This window comes from Pongo pygmaeus, chromosome 19 (assembly GCF_028885625.2).
Source record: "Pongo pygmaeus isolate AG05252 chromosome 19, NHGRI_mPonPyg2-v2.0_pri, whole genome shotgun sequence".
NCBI lineage: Eukaryota > Metazoa > Chordata > Mammalia > Primates > Hominidae > Pongo > Pongo pygmaeus.
The window spans coordinates 16,099,093-16,124,047 of NC_072392.2; the positions used below are offsets into that span (position 1 = coordinate 16,099,093).

The 24,955-nt window shown below is 47.5% G+C and overlaps 2 protein-coding genes across 2 annotated transcripts in view; one reads left to right on the plus strand and one right to left on the minus strand.

Annotated features, from left to right (window-relative positions):
• Positions 1–276: 276 nt before the first annotated feature.
• LOC129016869 (keratin, type I cytoskeletal 17-like) lies at positions 277–6,055 on the minus strand. Its single transcript, XM_054456630.1, has 9 exons — positions 5,768–6,055; positions 4,008–4,785; positions 3,772–3,786; positions 3,156–3,380; positions 2,366–2,527; positions 1,737–1,862; positions 1,429–1,649; positions 1,293–1,327; positions 277–453 (listed from the first exon to the last, which is right to left on the minus strand). Exons 2-9 carry the CDS (start codon positions 4,437–4,439, stop codon positions 359–361), a joined length of 1,311 nt encoding a protein of 436 aa, XP_054312605.1. The 5' UTR covers positions 4,440–4,785; positions 5,768–6,055; the 3' UTR covers positions 277–358.
• Positions 5,363–24,955, plus strand: part of LOC129017490 (misshapen-like kinase 1) — a 56,034-nt gene continuing 36,441 nt past the window's right edge. The window contains 4 exon segments of the mRNA XM_063657020.1: positions 5,363–5,416; positions 5,520–5,644; positions 5,762–5,883; positions 6,000–6,214. Of these exon segments, the coding sequence (XP_063513090.1) occupies positions 5,363–5,416; positions 5,520–5,644; positions 5,762–5,883; positions 6,000–6,214 (516 nt within the window).

Consider the following 24,955-nt stretch of genomic DNA (forward strand, 5'->3'; position numbering starts at 1 on the left):
CTGAAAATCTCCAGCCCTTGGGAGATGCGAGCATCCCCCCCAAACTCTCCCCAGACTTACTCTTTATATTGGTCTAAGCTGACCCCTGACCTGCCAGTCAACAACAGTGGGTATCTAAGCACCATCTCCCCTCACCCTCACTCCTTCCCATTTCACCCTTTTGTCCCTAGCGCCCACCTGAGGGGCCAGAACAAGGACACATTTCATAGCTGAGTCAACGAGCTTTATTGTCATCAGGCAGGGAAGCATGGGGAAGGGACTGAAGCAGGGGGCTGAGGCTGGAGAGGCCGGAGACTGCGGGGCAAATGGGGCAGCTGCCTCCCTGCCTCCTGGGGGGCTGGCCGGGGAAGCTGAGTCCTCAGCGGGTGGTCTGGTGGACCTGCTCGTGGGAGGAGATGACCTTGCCATCCTGGACCTCCTTCACAATGGTATGCACCTGACAGGTGGTCACCGCTGCAGAAGCAGCAGGCGCTTTAAAGTGGGTAGGGGCCAGGAGACCCTCGCTTGCCCCCTAGTCCTCACGGACAGGACCCGGCTCTCTCCCTCGTCCTCCCCCAGGTGCTGTGAGTGCCTCCACTGGCACCTTGACATCACACTGCACACACATCCCTCCTGTCCCTGCCACCGCCTCCCTTCTATCCCATCCCTCTGCCGGCGGCCCTGTGTGAGTCTTGCCTCCCCAGATGGGTTATTTGATTCTGACCCAGTGTGTCCTGCCAGGGAGGAGCCGTGTAGACGCCATGAAATCCGTCTCCATTTCTCTGCAGTCTCCAGGACATAGATTGGCTCCCATCTCCCCCATCAGACTGGGATCGCCAAGACAAAAACCAGGCCCCTACCTCCTCCGTTAGACTAGGAACCCTGGGGCTAGGATCATATCTTCTCCATCAGACTGGAATTTGGAGGACAAGGACCATGTCCCTATCTCCCATCAGGCTAGGGTCCCCAGAGACAGGACTGCTTTTGCTCATCCGAAAGCTATCAAGAGCAAAGATCATGAGACCATATTCCTATCTTCCCATCAGATGACAATCTCCAGAGCTGGGACCTGTCTCCTCCATCAGACTAGGATCTCCAAGGTAAGGACCAGTTCCCTGGCCCACCCCCATCAGACCAGACAGCGTCTCTCTCATTTGATCTTTTCCTGAGTATCAATCCTCAGTGCTAATGGGTCGCTTCTCCCACCTCTGCTGAGGGACAGCCATCAACTCCTGGAGCCCTGGGGACCCAGCCCCAGCAACGTGCAGGTGGGCTGCCTGTCCCATGCATCCAATCCTCAGGGCCTCAGCCACGAAGATGCTTATGTTCTTTCTTGTACTGAGTCAGGCTGAAAGAAAAAAAAAAAACAGAGAGGAAATTAGGTGTGAGTCTGAGAGCCCCACCCCTGCCAAGAGGCCCGCAGCCCTGACCCCAGGCTCCCCCACTCACTGGGCATCCTCGCCCTCCAGCAGGCGGTGGTAGGTGGTGATCTCCAGCTCCAGCCGCGTCTTCACGTCCAGGAGGATCTTGTACTCCTGGTTCTGCTGCTCCATCTCGCAGCGAAGCTGGGCCAGCCACTCCTTCACGCTGCCGATCAGCCCCTGGATCTGGGACAGCTGCATGCAGTAGCGGTTCTCTGTCTCCGCCAGGTTGCCCTCCAGGGATGCTTTCTGCCAGGAGGGCAGGAAGACCAGGGGTCAGTGAGGGTTGTCAGTGTCCTCTTCTGGGCCCACCCCCATGCACAGGACTGTTCCTACCACGCTGAGCTGGAACTGCAGCTTGATCTCCAAGGCCTGCATGGTGTGCTGGAGCTCCAAAATCTCACTCTTGCCGCTCTGCACCAGCTCGCTGTTGGTAGCCACCTCGCGGTTCAGCTCCTCTGTCTGCAGACAGGACACAGGACAGGGTGGTGTGAGCCTGGATCCCTCTCCCAAGTCAGGCCTCCTCCCAAATCTAACTGCGGAAAGAGTGGTGCCTTCTCATCAGCTTCCCACGTCCCGAAGCCCAGAAACACGCCATTTGAAATGTTAACGTTTTATGGTTAATCCCTGTGTGTAGGAGGCACAGACCAGGAACTTGAGAACCAGCCAGAACATGTAGCCTGGCCCTTGGTGCTAGTTCCTGACTTCTTGAGAGAGAGATGGGGACTCCCAAGGTCTTTACCCTCTGCCTTTATTCTGTGGGGTCTCCCTACCTCCCCACCCACCCCCCAGATCCCAGCTTGAGCTCAGCTCCAGGTCTGTTGATGCAGCGGGTGACCCTGTGGTCCATGCAGCTTGCTGAGGAGGGGGCACCTCCAAGACACCTGGCCGTGGGCTTACTGTCAGTGCTAAGGCCCCTGAGCCCCAGCCCTTAAGAGAGACCTCTGGCCTGCAGCAGCCCCCACCTTGCTGAAGAACCAATCCTCAGCGTCCTTGCGGTTCTTCTCTGCCATCTTCTCATACTGCTCACGCATCTTGTTCAGGATGCGGCTCAGGTCCACGCCTGGGGCAGCGTCCATCTCCACATTGATCTCACCGCCCACCTGGCCTCGCAGGGCGTTCATCTCCTATGGAAAAAGGGGATGTGGATGTGCGCATCTGGACCCATCCTGACCTCTCACTCCCAAGTCTTCCCCCACGAGGGGACCCCAATCCCCACAAGGACACCCCACTCCCCACAAGGACCCCTCCTTTGTTCTCCCTCTGCTCTATCTGACCCTCTAAATGATTTTATTCATCTGCTCAGTATTGCCTCCACCATCAGACTCTATCTCCCCCATTAGACCAAGGGCTCTCCAAAATAAAATCTAATTCTTAGGCCTATGCCCCAAAATTTCCCCTCTAATTTCCAAGCTTCTATGTAGATGTTCAGCTTTGAGAGTTTGAAATGGGACAAGAAGGAGACTTCCTTACTTATCCCCCGCCCTCGTGAGGGAAGCCAGGGCAGGTAGAGGGAGCCTCTGCGGGCCCCTGGGAGGTTCCTTGGGTACAGAGAAGCAGTGTGGTACAAAGAGGAGTCTGCCCTGCACACTGGACCCCAAGGATCAGGGCTCTGCAGACAGGGAAGCCCTCTAAGGTGACTAATCCCAGTGCGCCTGCTCTGCTCTCTCCCATGGCGTCAGCCATGGCCCAGCCCCGGGGCTCTGCCACACACTCCTCAGCATCTTTGACCTTCTTCTGCCCCAGCCACCTCACCTCCTCATGGTTCTTCTTCAGGTAGGCCAGCTCCTCCTTGAGGTTCTCAATGTGCATCTCCAGGTCGGTTCTGGCCAGGGTCAGCTCATCCAGCACCCTGCGCAGGCCATTAATGTCGGCCTCCACACTCAGGCGCAGGGCCTGCTCTGTCTCAAACCTGCCGTGGGAATCAGGGACTTCAGCCCAGGCTGCTCGGACCTGCAGCTCCAGGTCCTGGCTGCTCACCTGCCTTCATTTTGCCAGGACTCTAAGAGGTTGGAAGGGCTGATGAGAGGGTCGAGTGGAAACAAATCCCACCCCCGGGGTTTGCTGAGCCCATCTTAAGGGACAGTAGGAGGAAAGGAGAAGCCAGAAAAATCTCCAAATAAGGCATATCAGAGGCCTTCCCCACCCTGAGGTCCCGCCCTCTCCTTTCTGCCTCCCCCCGCAGCAGGTGCTATCGGGAGCTCACTCAGACACCCCCATTCCACATCTCCCTAAACCCCCTCCTGCTGACCCCTGCTCCAAAGGAGCAAGACACCACGCATCCAGTGGCCGATGGGCCCAGCCCTCCATCTGCATCCTCCTGCCTCATCCTTCAACCTCTCCTGGTGGAGGAGGTGCACGACGGAGAAACTGAGGCTCCAAGGGGCTCCACGAGGCCTGTTTGTTCCTGACTCAGCCTGCTGCCCCCAGAAAAGGGGGATGTGGGCCACACAGAGGCCCCAAGGCAGGTTCCCAGAAGCTAAGCCACAGCCAAACCACCCTTGGCTCCCTGAGACCCTATGGCTGGACTCCAGGCCTTTGGCCAGGGCAGGAGTTGGGGGGAAGAAGTCATGCCCCCTGGAGACCCCTCCCACCAGCAGGTCCTACCTTGTTCTGCAGCTCCTCGATTGTCCTGTAGTACTGGCTGTAGTCATGGGCGGGCCCCGGGGCCTGCCTCTGGTACCAGTCACGGATCTTCACCTCCAGCTCAGTGTTGGCTTCCTCCAGAGTGCGCATCTTGTCCAAGTAGGAGGCCAGGCGGTCATTGAGGTGCTGCATGGTGGCCTTCTCACCTCTGGCCAGCAGCCCATCAACGCCCCCAAAGCTGCTGCCATAGCCACCGCCAGAGCCAAAGCGGTAGCAGCTGGAGTAGGTGCTACCCCTTAGGGCGCTGCCCAGGCCGCCAGCAGATCCCAGCCTGCAGGAGCCAGCACCCAGGCCACCAGACAGCCGGCAGGAGGCGCAGGACGAGCCGCCCCCCAGGCCGGAGGAGCCCTTGATGGAGCTGGAGGAGGTGAACTGGCGGATGGTGGTGGTCATGGTGGCGGCGGCAGGAGGCAGGCACACAGGAGAAGGGCTGGAGAGGAGAGGGGCCCCAAGTTGTGTAGGGCTGCCGGGGTTCACACGCTTCCTTCATAGGCCACCAAGTGGGCGTAGCGATTACAACAGGCTTGCTCCTCTGTTTCCATTCCCCTGGGCTTTCATCACCATGGGCCACCTGCCAGCTCCCAGGTGGCTGGGGACCCCCTCCCCACCCATCATCAGGAATTTGCCTCATTTCTCCAAATCCTCGTGCTGGGTGCCGCCTGTGTGCGTGTGCGTGCCACTGCTCTCAGGCCTGTCAGCTGCGATTCCGGCGGGCCCTCCAGCTATGCTTTCCCATGACCTAATACGGAGAAGAGGAGAAGGCAGGACTTCACCATCCCCAGACCCTCCCAGGCAGCCACCACCCCAGCCCAGCCTGCCTCAACCCTGTCTGGTGGGGAAATGGGTTGCAGTGTCAGGTGACCCCCCCAAAGTTGCTGTCTTTCACCCCACACTGCTGCACCCATGGTGTTGGCCCGGGGCTGGGTGCTGAAGAGAAAGAGGGGACCGAGAGTCTATCCTGCCTTGGAAACTGAGCCCAAACCCACCAGGCCCACCTCACAGCACAGAAATGCCATCAAGCCTCGAAGACCAACCCACATCGCAGATAAAGAAATTGGGGCTCCAGAGGGGTGCAGTGTCTACACTGGCCCCTTCGGCAGAGCCTGACACCCAGGAATGCACTCTAGGGGCTACAGTTCCATCCAGTCAGCTTCTGACCCTGCGCCATCCCTAGAAGCCCTTGCTAACCCAGTCTCCTCGTGTAAACCTTTCCCCGGGTTTACACTCCAGGCTGGGGTGGGCAAACAGGGGCTCAGCTATAGGATGGGGAAATGGTGGGCTGTGCTAAGAGAGGATCTAAACCAACTGAGAGGGGGATGCCCCCTTCCACTCCTCTCACCCTTCTGTACCCCAAGAGACCTAAGGGTCAGGTGAGGGGCATTTATCTCTGGTCTCAGCCCACAGGAAACCTAAAGGACATTGCCCACGAAGAGGCTCTTACAGAGACCCCAGCCAGCCGCCCCCCCACTCCAGGCTCCCCAAGATGTGGCTCCTCGTGTGGGCCATGTGCCCCACCCCACAGCCCCACCCTGCCCTGCCCACCACCCCAAGCCCGGCCCAGGGTCCCTGGCCGGCCTCTCCCTTGCACCGGAGCACAGGTGCCTGGTGAAACGGGCAACCTGATGCTCTCTGGGCCCTGCCCACGTTCCCCTTCCATCCACCCTCCTCTGCATCTTTCTGTGCCTGGGGCCCCCATACGAAGCGGTCACATCCAGACTCACCAGGCCTGAGATGCTGGAGGATGGAGAAGGGCTTGCCACGGGAAAAATCCTCCAGGAACACATGAACAAAACTTCGCCTGCACCCGGGACATCCTTCTCTACGGCTGGCCTACGAGGCAAGTGTTCTGCGCACTTATTATCCAATAAGAGTTGTCGAAAAAAGTTCCTTCTCACCCAATCAGAACCAAGCTTCCAAGATACAGCGGTTGAGTACAGCCACTGTAAAATGGAGGCGAAGGCCCATTCCGCCATTTTCTCTTCGTGGAGGCTGGGCTCGCGTGCTGCTCTGCGCTGTGGGCGTCATGGACCGGAAGCGTGTGCGGCGCGCCTGCCTTGAGGCCAGCATCAGGGAAGGGTGTCCCAGGTGCAGGCGAAGCTTCCTTCACGTGTTCCTGGAGGACTTTCGGCTCGCAAGCGCTTCTCCATTCTCCCAACGTCTCGGGCCTGGTGAGTCTGGATGTGAGCGCATCCCACGGGGCCCAAGGCACAGAGAGAGAGAGGAACGGGGTGGAGGGAGGGAAGCGTGTGCAGGGGCCAGGAGCGCCAGGCTGCTCGGGCTTCCCGGCAGCCCGCCAGGAGCTGTGGCCCCGCTCGGGCCAAGGCAGAGGCCCGCCCTCCTGCTGCTGGCGCTGTCACCTCCCTGTGGTCCTGCCTCCTGGGTCCCTGAGGGCCTCTGTCATCTGGAACTGGAAATAAGTTAGTGAAGCGAAGTTTTGTGAATATTTATTGGCCTTTGCGTCTTTGTCTTCATTTTCAGTGCTGGTTTTTCTGTTGGGTCATTTGTGTTCTTCCGTTGATTTGAAGAATTTAAAAAGGTATTCTAGAAATTAATCCTTTATGGGGTCATTTCTAGCGCAGAGAGTTGTTTCTTAGTCTGGTCATTGTACCTTAATTTTATTTCACATTTCTTTCTTGCTGGTAAATAAGAAACTAATTGATTTTGTAGATTGATTTTGTATCGTGTTACCTAGCTTTATTCACATATTCATAGCCATCATTTTTGGATTGTGGTGGGTTTTCCAGGTACTTATGTACATGTAGTTGTGTACTTATGTACTTAAATACTTACATACTTGAATACTTATGTACTTAGTGTCAGCCACGTATAATAACAGCTATATTGCTTAAATGTTGGTTCTTACACCTTTATTTTTCTTTATTTTCTCCTTTTATTGTCCCGATCACACCTCCTGAACACGGTGTGTCTGGTTCTGATTCCAGGGAAAAGGTTTCAGTGATCCTGTATTCCTTATGTAGTTTGTTATAATTTCATTTTAGACAATCAGATTAAGGAGGCTGCCTTCTTTTACATATGCTAAGAGTTGTTTATGACTAATTGTTGAATTTGAATAAAGGCTTTTTTTGCATATACTGTAATCATATGTTTTTCTCCTATTTTTCTGAAAATAGGATATTTTACATGAACTATTTTTGGATGTTAACCAATCCTGCATTTTTTAGTATATCCCACTTGGTATCCATGTGTTACATTTCCATATGTGGTTTAATTCATATGATACAATTTTTTTAGAATATTTGTATTTCTGTTAATGAAAGAGAGGGCCTATAGTTTTTTCTCTAATGTACTGTTCAGATTGTGGTGTCAACGTAATGCTGGCTTCACAAAAAAAAAAAAAACTGAAAAATATTGCCTATATTTCTTTCTTTGGAAGAGTCTGAGAAATTTAGGTGTTTTCTTTTTAAATATTTGGAATATTTCTTTGGGTATGGAATTTTCCATGTGGAACAGTATTTTTGTTGGTTGGTTTGACTTCTAATAATTCAAATCCTTTGGTATATGTACGAGTTTTCTTGTTTTATGTTATTTCTGTGTTCATTTTAGTAAGTTTATTTTTATTTTTTGGGGGACAGAGTCTCGCTCTGTCTCCCAGGCTAGAGTGCAGTGGTGCGATCTTGGCTCACTCCAACTTCTGCCTCCCGGATTCAAGCAATTCTCCAGCCTCAGCCTCCTGAGTAGCTGGAATTACAGGTGTGTGCCACCACACCCGGCTAATTTTTGTGTTTCTGGTAGACAAGGGGTTTCACTATGTTGGCCAGGCTGGTCTCAAACTCCTGACCTTGTAATCCACCTGCCTCAGCCTCCCAAAGTGCTGAGATTACAGGTGTGAGCAACAGTGCCCGGCTGTATTTTTTAGTAGAGACGGGTTTTTGGCATGTTGGCCAGGCTGGTCTCGAACTCCTGGCCTCGTGATCCACCTGCCTCAGCCTCCCAAAGTGCTGGGATTACAGGTGTGAGCCACAGTGCCCGGCTGTATTTTTTAGTAGAGACGGGTTTTTGGCATGTTGCCCAGACTGGTCTCGAACTCCTGACTTCGTAATCCACCTGCCTCAGCCTCCCAAAGTGCTGAGATTACAGGTGTGAGCAACAGTGCCCAGCTGTATTTTTTAGTAGAGACGGGTTTTTGGCATATTGGCCAGGCTGGTCTCGAACTCCTGGCCTCAGGCGATCCACCTGCCTCGATCTCCCAAAGTGCTGGGATTACAGGCATGAGCCACCATGTCCAGCCTAGTAAGTGTATTTTTCAATGTGATATTATTTGAATCTCTGTTGTCAGACTTGTAGTCCTAAGTATTTCACAGAACCCTCCTAGTGTCTTAATACACTGCTCTATAGAGCAGGCTTCTGTTTTGATTCCTGATATTGGTTTTTTGTGTCTTTTCTCTTTGCCTTAGTTAGTTTCACTAGTGGTTTATTAAGTGTATTAATATTTATAAACCAACTTTTTTTTTTGAGACGGAGTCTGACTCTGTCGCCCATGCTGGAGTGCAGTGGTGCAACCTTGGCTCACTGCAAGCTCCGCCTCCCAGGTTCAGGCCATTCTCCTGCCTCAGTCTCCCGAGTAGCTGGGACTACATGTGCCCGCCACCCCACCCGGCTAATTTTTTGTATTTTTTAGTAGAGACGGGGTTTCACTGTGTTAGCCAGGATGGTCTTGATCTTCTGACCCTGTGATCCGCCCGCCTCGGCCTGTCAAAGTGCTGGGATTACAGGCGTCAGCCACCGCGCCCGACCCTATAAACCAACTTTTATCCTTGATTTGTTTCTGTTGCAGTTTTTTTCCTATTTCATTGATGTCTGCTCTTTATTACTTTAACTCTGCATTCTTTCATTTTGATCATTTTTAATTCTTGAGAAGGGAGTTTATGTGATTGATTGTCAATCTTTTTTTCTATTCTAACACATTCCTTTAAGGCTGTAAATTTCTCTCTAAGCAGGGATTTATCTGACAGCTCACATTTTCCATCAGGTGTTTCCAAACCCTGTGTCTGCAGCCGCGTTGACCTCCCAGTGTCTCCACCCTGTATCGCCTACAGCCATGCCAGGCCTTGTGTGTCTCCATCCTTGTGCCTGAAGCCTGTATCTTCTCGCCGGTATCACCATCCCATAATGACGGAAGCCCACGTCTGCCCTTGTGTATCATCACCTGGTCTGTCCTCTGCCTGCACTTTATGCCCCCTGTCAGAAGTCTCCATTTCTTGCTCCTGCAGCCCGTGCCAGCCGTGTAAGTCTCCATCCTGTGTGCTTGCAGCACATTGCTTGCCTTGAATGTTGCCATCTCCTTAGCCTTCAGGCAGTAGCAGTCCTCCAGTGCCTCAATCCCTGTGTTTGCAGCCCATTGTGATGTTTTTGTCTGTCTGTCCCCTGAGCTTCTGCCCATGCCAGCTTATGTTTGCTACATTCTCTGTCCCCCTAATCCATGTCCACAGTCAGTGTTTTCATCCACGCTTTTTGGGCCATGTCTGCACTCGTGTGTCTCCTTCTCCTGTGCCTTCAGCCCATTTCTGTCCTTTATCTGGATCATTTCTCCCAGGAGACTATGCCCAAAACTCCTATCCCCAGTGTTTGTACCTGCAGCCAGTCTTTTTCATTGAGTATCTCCGTCTGTTGTTACTGCAGCAGAGGCCTGTCATTGAGTGTGCCTGCTCCCCATGCCTGTCTTCCTGTGTCTCCAGCCCTTGTCCATGCAGCCCACATTAGGACTCTTGTGACTCCACCCTTCAGCTTACAGCCACATCTACCTTCAGGTGTCTTTATCTCTGTGCCCCCTGCCCACACCAAACTTCACCTACTCCTCTGTCCTGCACCTGTACCCATGTCTGTCCCTGGTGTGCCTCTCTGCCATGCAGCTGTAGCCAGTGAGCTCCCTTTTTGTCTGGATCCCCCGTGACTGTAGCCCAGGTCTTCTCTCCTGTGCGTGCAGCCCGTGTCTGCCCTTGAATGTCCCCATCCTCTGTGCTTGTCACCCGTCGGCCAGGCCTAGCATGTTTCCACTCTGTGCCTACACCCATGTCTGCCTCCAGGGTCTCCGCTCATGGTGCCACAGTTTGGTTCCCGGTCCCTATCCTCCTGGGGTGGATTCTGGCATTGTGTTGGGAGGGAGAAGGTGACCCATGAAAGGGAAGCCTGGAATGATGTCATGGGCAAGGAGGCTGCCATTCAGCAGGCTGCACAGTGGCAGAGAAGACATGGCCAGTCAGAATCCTCCCTGCATCGGGGAACTCACGTGGGGTTGCGCCTTGTGTGGGGAGTAAGGAGAAGCTGGAGCAGGAGGTCTGGAGCCACCTGGCCCTCTTGGGCCTGAGACCCTCCCCACTGCAGGGGCTCCATCACTTCCCCGGTGGTCCTGCCTCCTGGGATCCTGCCCTGCAGTGTTTCTGCAGGGATCCTCTCACCTGGAACTTGCAGTGGAGGGTTTCATGTGAGGTAGAGTTTAGCAAATGTTTATTGGCTTCTGTGCCTTACTTTTCTTCATATGCTTTGCTCATTTTGTGTGTGTTTTTGTAGGGTCCTTTTTTTTATATTGATTTGAAGGATTTATCTTAAATCTGCAAATTGATCCTTTATTGGCTCGTTTTGTCATAGATACTTGTTCTCTAGTTTGATCATCATTTTCTGTCGGTTTCATACTAGTATATAGTAATCTGGTTGTAACAATGATGTATCCAGTAAGTTATTAATTGTAACAGTTTTGGGGTTTTCAGGGATTGTCTAGGCATGTAATAGTGTCATATACACATAATGACAATTTTTTTGGTTTAAAAATTAATCCTAATGCCTTTTTATTTCTTACCGTATTGTTTCTCCACTGCAAAGCTGATTACAGAGTGATAGCAGGCATCCTTGTCTGGTCCTGCACTGGGGGAAAAAGCTTCCCATAATTCTCTGTTAATTATGTTATTTGTTATTGGCTAGTATTAGACTTTATCAGATTTCATCAAATTAAGGAAGTTGCTTTTTTTTTTTTTTTTTGAGATGGAGTCTTGCTCTTGTCACCCAGGCTGGAGTGCAATGGCTCAATCTCAGCTCACTGCAACCTCCACCTCCCAGGTTCAAGTGATTCTCCTGCCTCAGCTTCCTCAGTAGCTGGGATTACAGGCACCCACCACCATGCCTGGCTAATTTTTGTATTTTTAGTAGAGACGGGGTTTCACCACATTGGCCAGGCTAGTCTTGAATTCCTGACCTCAGGTGATCCCCCTGCCTTGCCTCCCAAAATGCTGGGATTACAGGCATGAGCCACCATGCCCGGCCAGAAGTTGCCTTCTTTTTTTATTATTTTTAATTTTTTTGAGACAGAGTTTCACTCTTGTTACCCAGGCTGGAGTGCAATGGCACGACCTTGGCTCACCGCAACCTCCGCCTCCCGGGTTCAAGTGATTCTCCTGCCTCAGCCTCCCGAGTAGCTGGGATTACAGGCATGTGCCACAATGCCCAGCTAATTTTGTATTTTTAGTAGAGACGGGGTTTCTCCATGTTGGTCAGGCTGGTCTCGAACTCCCGACCTCAGGTGATCTGCCCGCTTCGGCCTCCCAAAGTGCTGGGATTACAGGTGCCTGGCCCGTCCTTTTTTTATATTTTACTCAAGTTTTTTTGTGTGTGTTTGTGGTTCAATTTTAAATTTTATTAAATGCTTTAAAAAACTTTTCAGCTAAATGATCTTACTATTTTCTCCTGTATTTTTCTGCTGATGGGTTGACTTACATGATTTATTTTGAATGTTAAGGACCTTGCATTTTGGTATATATTCCATTTAGTATTGATCTACTGTGTTTTCATAGGTGGCTTCATTCATATAATATTTTGCTTAAAATATTTGTAGCTTTGTTTATTTATTTATTTATTTATTTATTTTTATTTATTTATTTTGAGATGGACTCTTGCTCTGTTGCCCAGGCTGGAGTGCAGTGGCACGATCTTGGCTCACTGCAAGCTCTGCCACCCGGGTTCATGCCATTCTCCTGCCTCAGCCTCCCAAGTAGCTGGGACTACAGGCGCCTGTCACCATGCCCGGATAATTTTTTTTTTTTTGTATTTTTAATAGAGACGAGGTTTCACGTGTTAGCCAGGATGGTCTCGATCTCCTGACCTCGTGATCTGCCCACCTCGGCCTCCTAAAGTGCTGGGATTACAGGCGTGAGCCACCGTACCTGGCCCCAGCTCTGTTTCTTAAAAAGGAGATACATACTGTTTATGAAAGAGGTGACATAATTTTATTCATTTGTGTTCCATAATGTGTCCTGGTCCAATTGTGTCCTCAATGTAATGCCAGCTACACAAAAAATTTTAAAAATATTATCTTTATTTTCATTTTAGTGTTTTTCTTTGTATGGACTATTCCATAATTATGAGCTGGGAGTTTTACTTGTGGAACATTTTTGTTTGTTGGTTTGATTTTTTTTTCCAAGAATTTATTCGATTTGTTTAGTAGACTAGGAGTTTTTCTATTTCATGTTATGTTTGGGTCAGTTTGGGTAAGTTGGTTTTTAAATGTGGTGCATTTTGTTCTTTGTTGAATTTTTAGACCCACATATTTCACAAAGTCCTCTTAAGTTCTTGTTAAGGTCCACAGGCCCAGTGAGGAATGTGTCTGTGTTGATTTCTGATATTGATGGTTTGTGTTAACTTCTCTTTTTCTTAATCACATTGACTAATGGTTTATTGATGTTATTTGTTGATTTGTTTTTGTTGTGCTTTATTTTTTACTTATTTATTGATGTCTGCTGTTATGTTTTTTATTGCCTTTATTCGGTATACTTCCAATTGGATTGTTCCTTAGCTTTGATCCCTGAGAAGGGAGCTGAGATGATTGATTTTCAGTCTCTCTCTGTTCTGACATCCTCACTTAGGGTGTACGTTTCCACTAAGCTCTGATCTAAGCATCTCCTGTACGCACTCAGCTGTTTCCAACCCCTGTGCCTGCAGCACTGTCTGTCTCCCAATGTCTTCACCCCTGTGTCCCTGCAAACATGCCATGCTTTGTGCATCTCCATCCCAGTGCCTGAATTCTGCAGGTTCTCTCCATGTCTGCCCTTGTGTGTTGTCAGGTTTTGTTGTCCTCTCAGCCTACAGTACAGATCTTGCCTAGATTGTCTCCTTCCCCTACGCCTGCCTCCCATGCCAGTCTTCATTTGTCTTTGGTCCCTCTGCACGTAGCCCATGTCTTCCCTCATGTGTATCCATTCCTTGTCCATATGGCCCATGTCAGGATACCTGGGTCTTCACTCATCACCTAGAGGTCCATATCCATCCTCAAGTGTCTTCATTCCCCAGCTGCCCTGTGCCTGCAGACATATCTGTCCTCAAGTGCTGCCATACCATGTGCCTGCGGTCAGTGTCTTCCTTTTGTATCTGAAATCCTTGTGGCTGCAGTCTGCCTTCTCATGTGTCTGTCCCCATTTCCTCTGCTGCACCCTAAAGGTCTCATGTGTCTCCATCACCTGTTCCTACCTTGGGTTACAAGTGACACAGTTTGGTTATGTGTTCACTGAAGGACGATTTGATTCCTCCCAGGTTTTTGTCATTGTGAGTAAAGCTGCTGTGTGTATTTTCTTGTTGGTTTGTATGTGGATGTGTTTTCACACCAGTTGGGTAGATGTGTAGGGGCACGGTTGCTGCATACTGTGTGATGCTGCAGTTTCCTTTGCAATAACATGCCATGCTATCTTGTGAAGTGGCTATGCCATTCTGCAGTCTCCCCAGTAATGAAGGAGAGTACCTGTTCTGTATCCTCACCAAGGATTGGTAGTGCTGGCTTTTGCTTGTTTGTTGTTTATATAACTGTCCTAATCGATGTGTATAGGCTATCTATCTCATTGCTGTTTTAATTTGCTTTCCTTAGCCTACAGTGCGTTACTTTTTTCTCCTAATTCCCTAGTGTTCACCATGTCTTTATATGCTTATTTTCCATCAGAATATCTACTATTGGGAGGTATTACTACATATATTTGTCTATTTGCTAAATGTAGTTTATTTTCTTACTTTTGAATTTCACAAGTTCTTGGTATATTTTGCATGCAAGTTCTTCTTCAGATATGTGTTTTGCAAATACTTTCTTTAAAGATAAGTCTGGCAAGGATGCCCTCTCTCACTACTCCTATTTAACATAGTATTGGAAGTTCTGGCCAGGGCAGTCAGGCAAAGGAAAGAAATAAAGGGTATTCAAATAGGAAGAGAGGAAGTCAGATTGTCTCTGTTTGCAGATGACATGATTCTGTATTTAGAAAACCCCATCATCTCAGCCCCAAAACTCCTTAAGCTGATAAGCAACTTCAGCAAAGTCTCAGGGTACAAAATCAATGTGCAGCAATCACAGGCATTCCTATACACCAACAATAGACAAGCGGAGAGCTAAATCATGAATGAACTCCCATTCACAATTGCTACAAAGAGAATAAAATACCCAGGAATACAACTTACAAGGGACTTGAAGGACCTCCTTAATGAGAACTACAAACCACTGCTCAAGGAAATAAGAGAAGACACAAACAAATGAAAAAACATTCCATCCTCATAGATAGGAAGAATCAATATTGTGAAACTGGTCATACATTGGTCATAAATCCAAAGTAATTTATGGATTCAGTGCTATGCCCATCAAACTACCATTGACATTCTTCATAGAATTAGAAAAAAACTACTTTAAATTTCATATGGAACCAAAAAAGAGCCTGTATAGCCAAGACAATCCTAAGCAAAAAGAACAAAGCCGGAGGCATCATGCTACCTGACTTCAAACTATACTACGAGGCTACAGTAGCCAAAACAGAGATATAGACCAATGGAACAGAACAGAGACCTCAAAAATAACAAGACACATCTACAACCATCTGATCTTCAACAAACCTGGCAAAAACAAGCAATGGGGAAAGGATTCCCTCTGTAATAAATGGTGCTGGGAAAACTGGCTAGCCATATGCAGAAAACTGAAACTGGACCCCTTCCTTACACCTTATAAAAAAATTAACTCAAGATGGATTAAAGACTTAAATGTAAAACCCCAAACCACAAAAACCCTAGAAGAAAACCTAGGCAATACCATTCAGGACATAGGCATGGGCAAAGACTTCATGACTAAAACACCCAAAGCAATTTCCACAAAAGCCAAAATTGACAAATGGGATCCAATTAAACTAAAGAGCTTCTGCACAGCAAAAGAAACTACCGTCAGAGTGAACAGGTAACCTACAGAATGGGAGAAAATTTTTGCAATCCATTCATCTGACAAAGGTCTAATTTCCAGAAACTACAAGGAACTTAAACAAATTTACAAGACAAAACAACCCCATCCAAAAGTGAGCAAAGGATATGAACAGACACTTCTCAAAAGAAGACATTTATGTGGCCAGAAAACATATGAGAAGAAGCTCAACATCACTGATCATTAGAGAAATGCACATCAAAACCACAGTGAGATAACATCTCACACCAGTCAGAATGAAAATTATTAAAAAGTCAAGAAACAATAGATGCTGATGAGGCTGTGGAGAAATAGGAATGCTTTTACACTGTTGGTGGGAATGTAAATTAGTTCAACCATTGTGGAAGACAGTGTGGCGATTCCTCAAGGATCTAGAACCAGAAACACCATTTGACCCAGCAATCTCATTACTGGGTATATACCCAAAGGAATATAAATCATTCTACTATAAAGACACATGTACACGTATGGTTATTACAGCACTATTTACAATAGCAAAGACATAGAACCAACCCAAATGCCCATCAATGATAGACCGGATAAAGAAAATGCGATACATATACACTGTGGAATACTACGCAGCCATAAAAAAGGATGAGTTCATGTCCTTTGCAGGGACATGGATGAAGCTGGAAACCATCATCCTTGTTTGTTTGGGGGGTGAGATTTATTGGCTCTGTAAGCAGAACATGAACTTTTGCCCATTTATAAAATCAGATTGTCAGCTGGAAGCAGTGGTTCCTGCCTATAATCCCAGCACTTTGGGAAGCTGAGATGGCAGATAGCCTGAGGTCAGGAGTTCGAGACCAGGCTGGCCAACATGGTGAACCCCTGTCTCTACTAAAAATACAAAAATTAGCCAGGCGTGATGGTGGGCGCCTGTGATCCCACCTACTTGGGAGGCTGAGGCAGGAGAATCGCTTGAACCTGGGAGGTGGAGGTTGCAGTGAGCAGAGATTGTGCCACTGCACTCCAGCCTGGGCGACAGAGAGAGACTCTGTCTCAAAAAAAAAAAAAATCAGTTTGTCATTATCTTCCTTATTGCTTTTAAGAGTTCTTTATGTATTCTTGATGTAAGTCCCTTGTCAAATAATTGTGTGGCAAATACCTTCATCCAGTGTGCCTTAAATGTTGTTCTTTTGGTGAACAAAATTCTTAAGTCTAATTCATCAATCTTTTCTCTAACGGTTAATGCTTTTTGTGTTCTGTGTAAGACATTGTTTATTCCAAGATGATGAAGATACTCTCCTATGTTTTCCTGCAGAAGCTTTATTGTTGTATCTTTCACACTAAATAGAAACCCTCCTTAAAATCACCAACTCCTACTGCATTGTTAAAATATTTTGCTAAACCTTTAGAAGATTCTGGCACCACAACACTCCCTTCCCAGCCTCAAACCTTTTGGGGAGGTGGGGACAGAGAAAGAAAGAAGCTGGCAGGGAAAACCCAGCCTCAGCCAAGACCTAGCCCAGATAGTAAATTAGCAGGGCTGGGAGTCTCCGTCATATCAGCAGTCATATGTCTTAAAACCAGAATCTACCCAGATTATATATATATCTTGTATCTGCCACTGCCATTACCTTCTTTTCACTTTATGTCAAAAAAAGAAAAAGAATCCCAGCACTGAGGCAGGAGGATTGCTTGAGGCCAGGAGTTTTAAGTCTGCAGTGAGCTGTGATAGCGCCACTCCACTCCAGCTTGGGTGACAGAGGGAGACCCTCTCTGAAAAAAAGAAAAGAAAAGAAAACCTGTCATGTTACTGACCAGTAATAGGGGCTCCCAAAGTATAAACTCGCCTCAGACCCCTGTTTGTTCTTCCTGCTACCCTGTCCATTCTGCCTCCGCCCCGTTCCGAGGCTGGACCATATCATGAAGGAAGGCCCCTTGGTTATAGCCTCCCCAGCCCGTCAGCCATGCTGCCAAGAACACTGGAAAGAATACAAAGCTAGAGGGAGGTGGCTGCCTGCAGGAGGTTTAGCATAAAGGAAATAGGAATGGTAACAGGAAATTGAAGAAAACAGTTAAAAAGAGTAGTCATTCAAGAATGACTCCACTGATGCCACCTGTGCTGTCCCCCACCTGACAGAAATGGACCGAGGCAGCTGCCAGAGTGGATATGCAAAGACAATTCACATTTTCATTAGTGCCCTTTTATGATGTAACCTAGTCATAATGAGATTGCAGGGAAGAGATAGAAAATAAGATGCTTCCAATCTTGATCATAAGAATAGTATTTCCTGCTGGTGTGATTGTGTGTGTGTGTGTGTGTGTGTGAATATTTTGGATTAGTTTTCAAAACGTTTTACATTTGATGAAACCCAAAACTCATTTTGTCGGGAGTAATTTTTATTAAATTGTTAAATCTCTGTAAAATTAGAAATATAAATATGTGTCTGCTTTATTTACTCTTCACAAAATATGGTGTCTAGACCTGTTTGTCTATGATGCCTCATAGGCTTGTTCTCTCCGAATTAGGAAGCCAAAAAAAAGTGGTGAAAGTCAGATGGTTCATAGTCTTTTTGAAAACCAGTAGCCATGTGCATTTTACTTAAAATAACTTTTTTTTACCTCACCAAAGTACAGCATGATAGGTTATGTTCAATCCCTCTCTCTCTCCGTGTGTGTGTGTGTACATATATATTTTATTTTAGATTGTGGGGGGGTACATGTGCAGGTTTGTTACATTGCTATATTGTGTGATGCTGAGGTTTGGGGTACAGTTGATCCCATCACTCAAGTAGTGAGCATAGTATTCAATGGTTAGCTTTTCAGGCCTTGTCCCCCACCTGCCTCACCCCTCTCGGAGTCCCTAGTGTCTGTTGTTCCCATCTTTGTGTCTCTGTGTACTCTGTGTTTAGCTCCCATTTATAAGTGAGAACATACAGTATTTGGTTTTCTGTTCCTGTCTTAGTTTGCTTAAGATAATGGTCTCCAGCTGCATCTATCTTGCTGCCAAGGACATGATTTCCTTCTTTTTTATGGCTGTGTAGTATTTCGTGGTGTATATGTACCATATTTTCTTTATCCAGTCTATCATTGATGGGTATTTAGGTTCACTCCATGTCTTTGCTATTGTGACTAGTGTTGGAATGAACATATGAGTGCACATGTCTTTTTGGTACAATGATTTGTTTTCTTTTGGGTACATATCCAGTAATGAGATTGCTGGGTCGAATGTTAGCTCTGTTTGAAGATCTTTGAGAAATCTCCAAACTGTTTTCTACACTGGCTAAACTAATTTACATTTCCACCAGCAGTGTATAAGTGCTCCTTTTTCTCTGCAGCCTCGTCAGCATCTGTTATTTGTTTGACTTCTTAGTAGCCATTCTGACTAACGTGAGAAGGCATCTCATTGTGGTTTTGATTTGCATTTCTCTGATGATGAGTGATGATCAGCATTTTTTCATGTTTGTTGGCCACTTGTATGTCTTCTTTTGAGAAGTGTCTATTCATGTCCTTTGCCCATTTTTTAATGGGGTTGTTTTTTGCTTGTTGATTTAAGTTTTTCTTATAGATTCTGAATATTAGATACATCATTTGTGAATATTTCTCCCATTCTGTAAGTTGTCTATTTACTCTGTTGATAGTTTTCTTTGCTGTGCAGAAGCTCTTTAGTTTAATTAGATTCCACCTCTTTTGGTTGTTATTGCAATTGCTTTTGGGGACTTAACCAAAAATTCTTTGCCAAGGCCAGTGTCAAGAAGGGTATTTCCTAGGTTTTCTTCTATAATTTTAATAGTTTGAGGTCTTGCTTTTTTTTTTTTTTTTTTTTTTTGTGATGGAGTCTCATTCTGTCGCCCAGGCTGGAGTGCAGTGGTGCGATCTCAGCTCACTGCAAGCTCCGCCTCCTGGGTTCACACCATTCTCCTGCCTTAGCCTCCCGAGTAGCTGGGACTACAGGCGCCCGCCACCATGCCTGGCTGATTTTTTTTGTATTTTTAGTAGAGATGGGGTTTCACCGTGTTAGCCAGGATGGTCTCGATCTCCTGACCTTGTGATCTGCTTGCCTCGGCCTCCCAAAGTGCTGGGATTACAGGGTGAGCCACTGCACCTAGCCAATTTTTTTTTTTTTGAGACTATTTTATTTTTTGTAGAGGAGTGGTTTCACTATGTTGCCCAGGCATGTCTTGAACTCCTGGGCTCAAGTGATCCTCCCACCTCAGCCTCCCAAAGTGTTGGGATTACAGTTACAGGTGTGAGCCACTATGCCCAGCCTTTTTATCTTTTGATAATAACCCTTTAACTGGGGTGAGATGCTATCTCATTGGGTTTTGATTTGCATTTCTCCTATTATTAGTGATATTGAAGGATTATTATATTTAATAACAGCTTTATTGAAATATAATTTACATGCCATAAAATTTACCCTTTTAAAATATTTTAGGCTAGGTGTGGTGGCTCATGCCTGTAATGCCAGCACTTTGGGAGGCCAAGGCGGGCAGATCACTTGAACTCAGGAGTTCAAGACCAGCTTGGGCAACGTAGTGAAACCCCATCTCCACAAAAAATATAAAAATTAGCCAGGTGCGGTGGTGTGTGCCTGTAGTCCCAGCTGCTTGGGAGTTTGAGACAGGAGGATTGCTTGAGCTCAGGAGGCAGAGGTTGCAGTGAGCTGAGATCACACCACTGCACTCCAGCCTCAGTAGCAAAGTGAGACTGTGTCTCAAAAAACAAACTAACAAAAATTAAAATAAAATATTTTAAAGTGGTTTTTGGTATACTCACAGACTTATGCAACCATCTTCACTATTTAATTTCAGAACCTTTTTATTACCCCCAAATGAAACCCCGTATGCATTAGCAGTCATTACCCATTTTCTCCTTCCTCCCAGCCCCTGGCAACCACTAATCTACTTTTCATCTCTTTAGATTTGCCTATTCTGGACATTACACATAAATGTAGCCACATAATATGTGGCCTTTTGTGACTAGCTTCTTTCATTAAGCATAATGTCTTCAAGGTTCATCCATGTTGCAACATCTAGCAGTAGCTTATTCCTTTTTTTGTTTGTTTTTAATTTTTTTTTTTTTTTAGAGGCAGAGTCTCACTCACTCTGTCACCCAGGCTGGGGTGCAGTGGTGCTATCATAGGTCGCTACTGCCTTCAGCCCCTGGGCTCAAGGGATCTTTCCACCTCAGCCTCCCATATAGCTGGGACTACAGGTACATTGCACCATGCCTCACTAATTTTTTAAATTTTTGTAGAGATGTGGTCTTATTGTCTTGCCAAGGTTGATCTCAAACCTGCCAAGCAGTCTCAAAGCATTTGACCTCAAGTGATCCTCCCGCCTCTGCCTCCCAAAGCGTTGGGGTTATAGGCACGAGCCACCATACCTGCTCTTCATTTCTTTTTATTGCCAATATCATTCTATTATATAGATATACCACATTTATCTATTCATCAGTTGATGGATATTTGGGTTGTTTCTACTTTTTGGTTATTAATAATCCTCCTGTGGGCATCCATCTACATATTTTTGTGTGGATATATGTTTTCAGTTTTCTTGAGTATCTACCTAGAAGTGGAATGGCTGGGTGATATGATAACTCATTGTTTAACATTTGAGGAACTGCCAAACTGTTTTCCAAAGTGGCTGGACCATTTAACATTCCCAGCAGCAGTGTATGACAATTTCAATTTTCCCATGCCCTCATCAACACTTTTGACTGTCCATCCTTTTCTAGATGGGGTAGAGCGGTGATCTTACTCTGTTGCCCAGCCTGAAGTACAGTGGCATGATCATAGCTCACTGCAGCCTCGAACTCCTGGACTTATAGGATCCTTCTGCCGCAGCCTCCTGAGGGAAATACAAATTAAAACCACAATGAGATACCACTTCACACCTACTAGGATGGCTCCCATCAAAAGGATGGACAGGCTGGGTACAGTGGCTCACTCCTGTAATCCCGCACTTTGGGAGGCCGAGGTGGGTGGATCACTTGAGGTCAGGAGTTTGAGACTGGCCTGGACAACATGGTGAAATCCTGTCTCTACTAAAATACAAAAAATTAGCCAAGTGTGGTGGTGGGCACCTGTAATCCCAGCTATTCAGGAGAGTGAGGCAAGAGAATCACTTGAACCCAGGAGGTGGAGGTTGCAGTGAGCTGAGATCACACCACTGCACTCTAGCCTGGGCAGTAGAATGAGACTAAGTCTTTAAAAAAAAAAAAAGGATGGACAGAGTCAGGCATGGTGCCTCACCCCTGTAATCCCAGCAGTTTGGGAGGCCAAGGCAGGTGGATCTCGTTAGCTCAGGATTGGAGACCAGCCTGGGTGACATGGTGAAACCCCGTCTCCATAAAAAGTACAAAAATTGGCTGAGCGCAGTGGCTCACGCCTGTAATCCCAGCACTTTGGGAGGCCGAGGCAGGTGGATCACGAGGTCAGGAGTTCGAGACCAGTTTGACCAACATGGTAAAACCTCGTCTTTACTAAAAATACAAAAAATTAGCCAGGTGTGATGGTGCGCACCTGTAGTCCCAGCTACTTGGGAGGCTGAAGCAGGAGAATCGCTTTAACCCGGGAGGCGGAGGTTGCAGTGAGTCAAGATCGCGCCATTGCACTCCAGCCTGGGTGACAGAAACTCTGTCTCAAAAACAAAAGAAAAATCAACTCCTCAAACATCCACCCTTTTTGGCTTCTTCCTCTCCATAATCATGAACAATCTTCCCTATTTTGAAAACCCTATTGTCTGACTTTGCTGCCAGCTCTAGCTGTCATCTGATTTTCCCCCTTCCTCTCAAGGTTAGACTTCTCCAGAAAGGGTGCTGCCCTCAATTCCTCAGCACACTCCTGTCTCCTCCAGCCCCCGCTGTCTGCCCTCTGCTCACACAGTGGCAGTTCCCAGTGGTTTCCTAGCTGCTGAGGTCAGTGAGATTTTTTTCAGTGCCCTCTGGCTGCTCTGCTGCATTCGAGGCCATCACTCCCCTTATCCCCCCTGCAGCCTCCATGACCATCTCCTCTTCTGGCGTCTGTTCTGCTGCTCTCACATGTTGCCCGTGGCCATCCACACTCTCCCTGGATATCTTGTTTGTGTCTCCAACTCTCACGCTCACAAATGCTTGTAAATTGTATTTACAGATCCTTGTTTCTAACTGCCCAGTGGAATGTACCTGTGTATCCTTTAACATCCCCGATTCAACATTCAAACCCAGACCGCTCTCCCACAGCACAGCATGACAATAGAATGTACCTGTGTATCCTTTAACATCCCCGATTCAACATTCAAACCCAGACTGCTCTCCCACAACACAGCATGGTCTTCACCACTCTTTTTCCTTTTCTTTTTTTTTTGAGAAGGAGTCTCACTCTTTCACCCAGGCTGGAGTGCAGTAGCGCAATCTTGGCTCACTGCAACCTCCGCCTCCTGAGTTCAAGCAATTCTCCTGCCTCAGCCTCCCGAGCAGCTGGGTTTACAGGTGCCCACCACCATACCTAGCTGATTTTTGTATTTTTTAGTAGAGATGGGGTTTCACAATGCTGGCCAGGCTGGTCTCGAACTCCTGACCTCCGATGATCTGGCCTCCTCAGCTTCCCAAAGTTCAGGGATTACAGACATGAGCCATCACGCCCAACCCTAAAGTGGACTTTTTACACAATCCAACCCCCTCTTAGCTTGTGGGAGGGGAATGAGGCTTCAAACAGTTAAATACTTGCACAGAGACACATGACTGGTGCCAGAGTTGAAAACCCCCTCCCATGCTCTTTCCGCCACACCAAGCAGCATTTCAGCGGCTTTCGTGCTTTCGGCTGCTGTTATAATATATAATCGTAGACTGCCACATTTTCATATTTGAGTACTTGGCCAATCTATAAAATTATAAGGTTTTATATTTCTCATATATCGGTGAGCTCCCTTTGTGTCTAATTCAGGAGTTACTACATAGTTTGTGCTCAAGAAATATGCAGTGGATGAATGAAATGAGATACAATTACCTTACAGGTTTTCCCTGCTTAGGGCTTAGCCCAGTGCAGGGCAAATGGAGGCGCTCACTCAGAAGATATTTAGTGGTTGGATAATAACGGGGCATCGTTAAATAGCAGGCTGAGGTGTTGGGATTCTCTGAGCATTGGGGAGCCCCACTACCAGTTCTGGGCAGAAGAGTAAAATCAGGAAAGCGCCATTTTGGAAGAATTAAATCAGTGGCAGCAGAAGGAAGACATGGGGGAGGCTAGAGCTCCAGGAGGGAAGACATGAGGGATTGGTCTGAGGTGGTGGACAAGCCAAGCACATTTTGAAGGCAGAAAGGACAGGGTGGCTGCGATACAGGAAAGGGAGGAGGAGGAGGATTAGGCAGAGGCTGGACTGTGGTGGGAAAGCGGTGCTGCTATTGAAACATGGAGCATCTGGGTGGGGAGGGGGTGAGAGACCACAATCAGAGTGCCGCGTGCGGGACCTCAGCTTGCTTCTCTGAATCACCCTTTCCAGTAGGAGTTTTCAGGAAACCGACTTGAAACCCATTAAATGTCAATATCCAAACCCAGGGTGTCTGACCTCAAATATTCCTTCATCCCTCAGTGCCACCCAAACATAGGGGAAGGAGACAGATTGGGAGTCAAGGTTACAAAATTAAAATGTACTTGTAGTGATTTGAGTTGATGGTGACAGATCATTATAGCTCTAACAGGCCCACAGTATTTTCCCTCTTAGATTAGGAGTGTTCAGAAAATTATGACCATAGGTCCTTTTTCCTGTCTCCCTCCATCTCAGAAAGAACTACAGTTTGATTCAAGAAAGGAGTTCCCAGCAGTCAGTTCACAGGCCCCGGAATGGATGAGTTCTTCTGTTGGGCAGCTCTATAGGGAACTCTATGGTCTTTGAGCCTCTAATCTAGAACTGAAGACAGATGAGATGACTTTTCTCAGGTTCCTTCCAGTTCTCAGGGTCAGAAAGACCTCTCGTTAGCCCTTTGCATTGCAGTGACAACACCTCTCTTTCCTGTGGATCTTGCTGTGATTTACACCTCTCTTTCCTGTGGATCCTGCTGTGATTTACGCCTCTCTTTCCTGTGGATCCTGCTGTGATTTACGCCTCTCTTTCCTGTGGATCCTGCTGTGATTTACGCCTCTCTTTCCTGTGGATCCTGCTGTGATTTACGCCTCTCTTTCCTGTGGATCCTGCTGTGATTTACGCCTCTCTTTCCTGTGGATCCTGCTGTGATTTACACCTCTCTTTCCTGTGGATCCTGCTGTGATTTACACCTCTTTCCTGTGGATCCTGCTGTGATTTATGCCTCTCTTTCCTGTGGATCCTGCTGTGATTTATGCCTCTCTTTCCTGTGGATCCTGCTGTGATTTACGCCTCTCTTTCCTGTGGATCCTGCTGTGATTTACGCCTGTTAAATGTTGTTTTAGCTGTGCATGCTGGGTCATGCCTATAATATTAATGTGTTGGGAGGCTGAGGTGGGAGGATTGCTTGAGCCCAGGAGTTCAAGGCTACAGTGAGCTGTGATCATGCCACTGCACTCCTGCCTGGGCAACAGAGCAACATGTGACTCTAAAAAAAAAAAAAAAATTGGGCCGGGCAAGGTGGTTCACACCTGTAATCCCAACACCTTGGGAGGCTGAGGCGGGTGGATCACCTGAGGTCAGGAGTTTGAGACCAGTCTGACCAACACGGTGAAACCATGTCTCTACTAAAAATACAAAATTAGCTGGGCGTGATGGCACACCCCTGTACTCCCAGC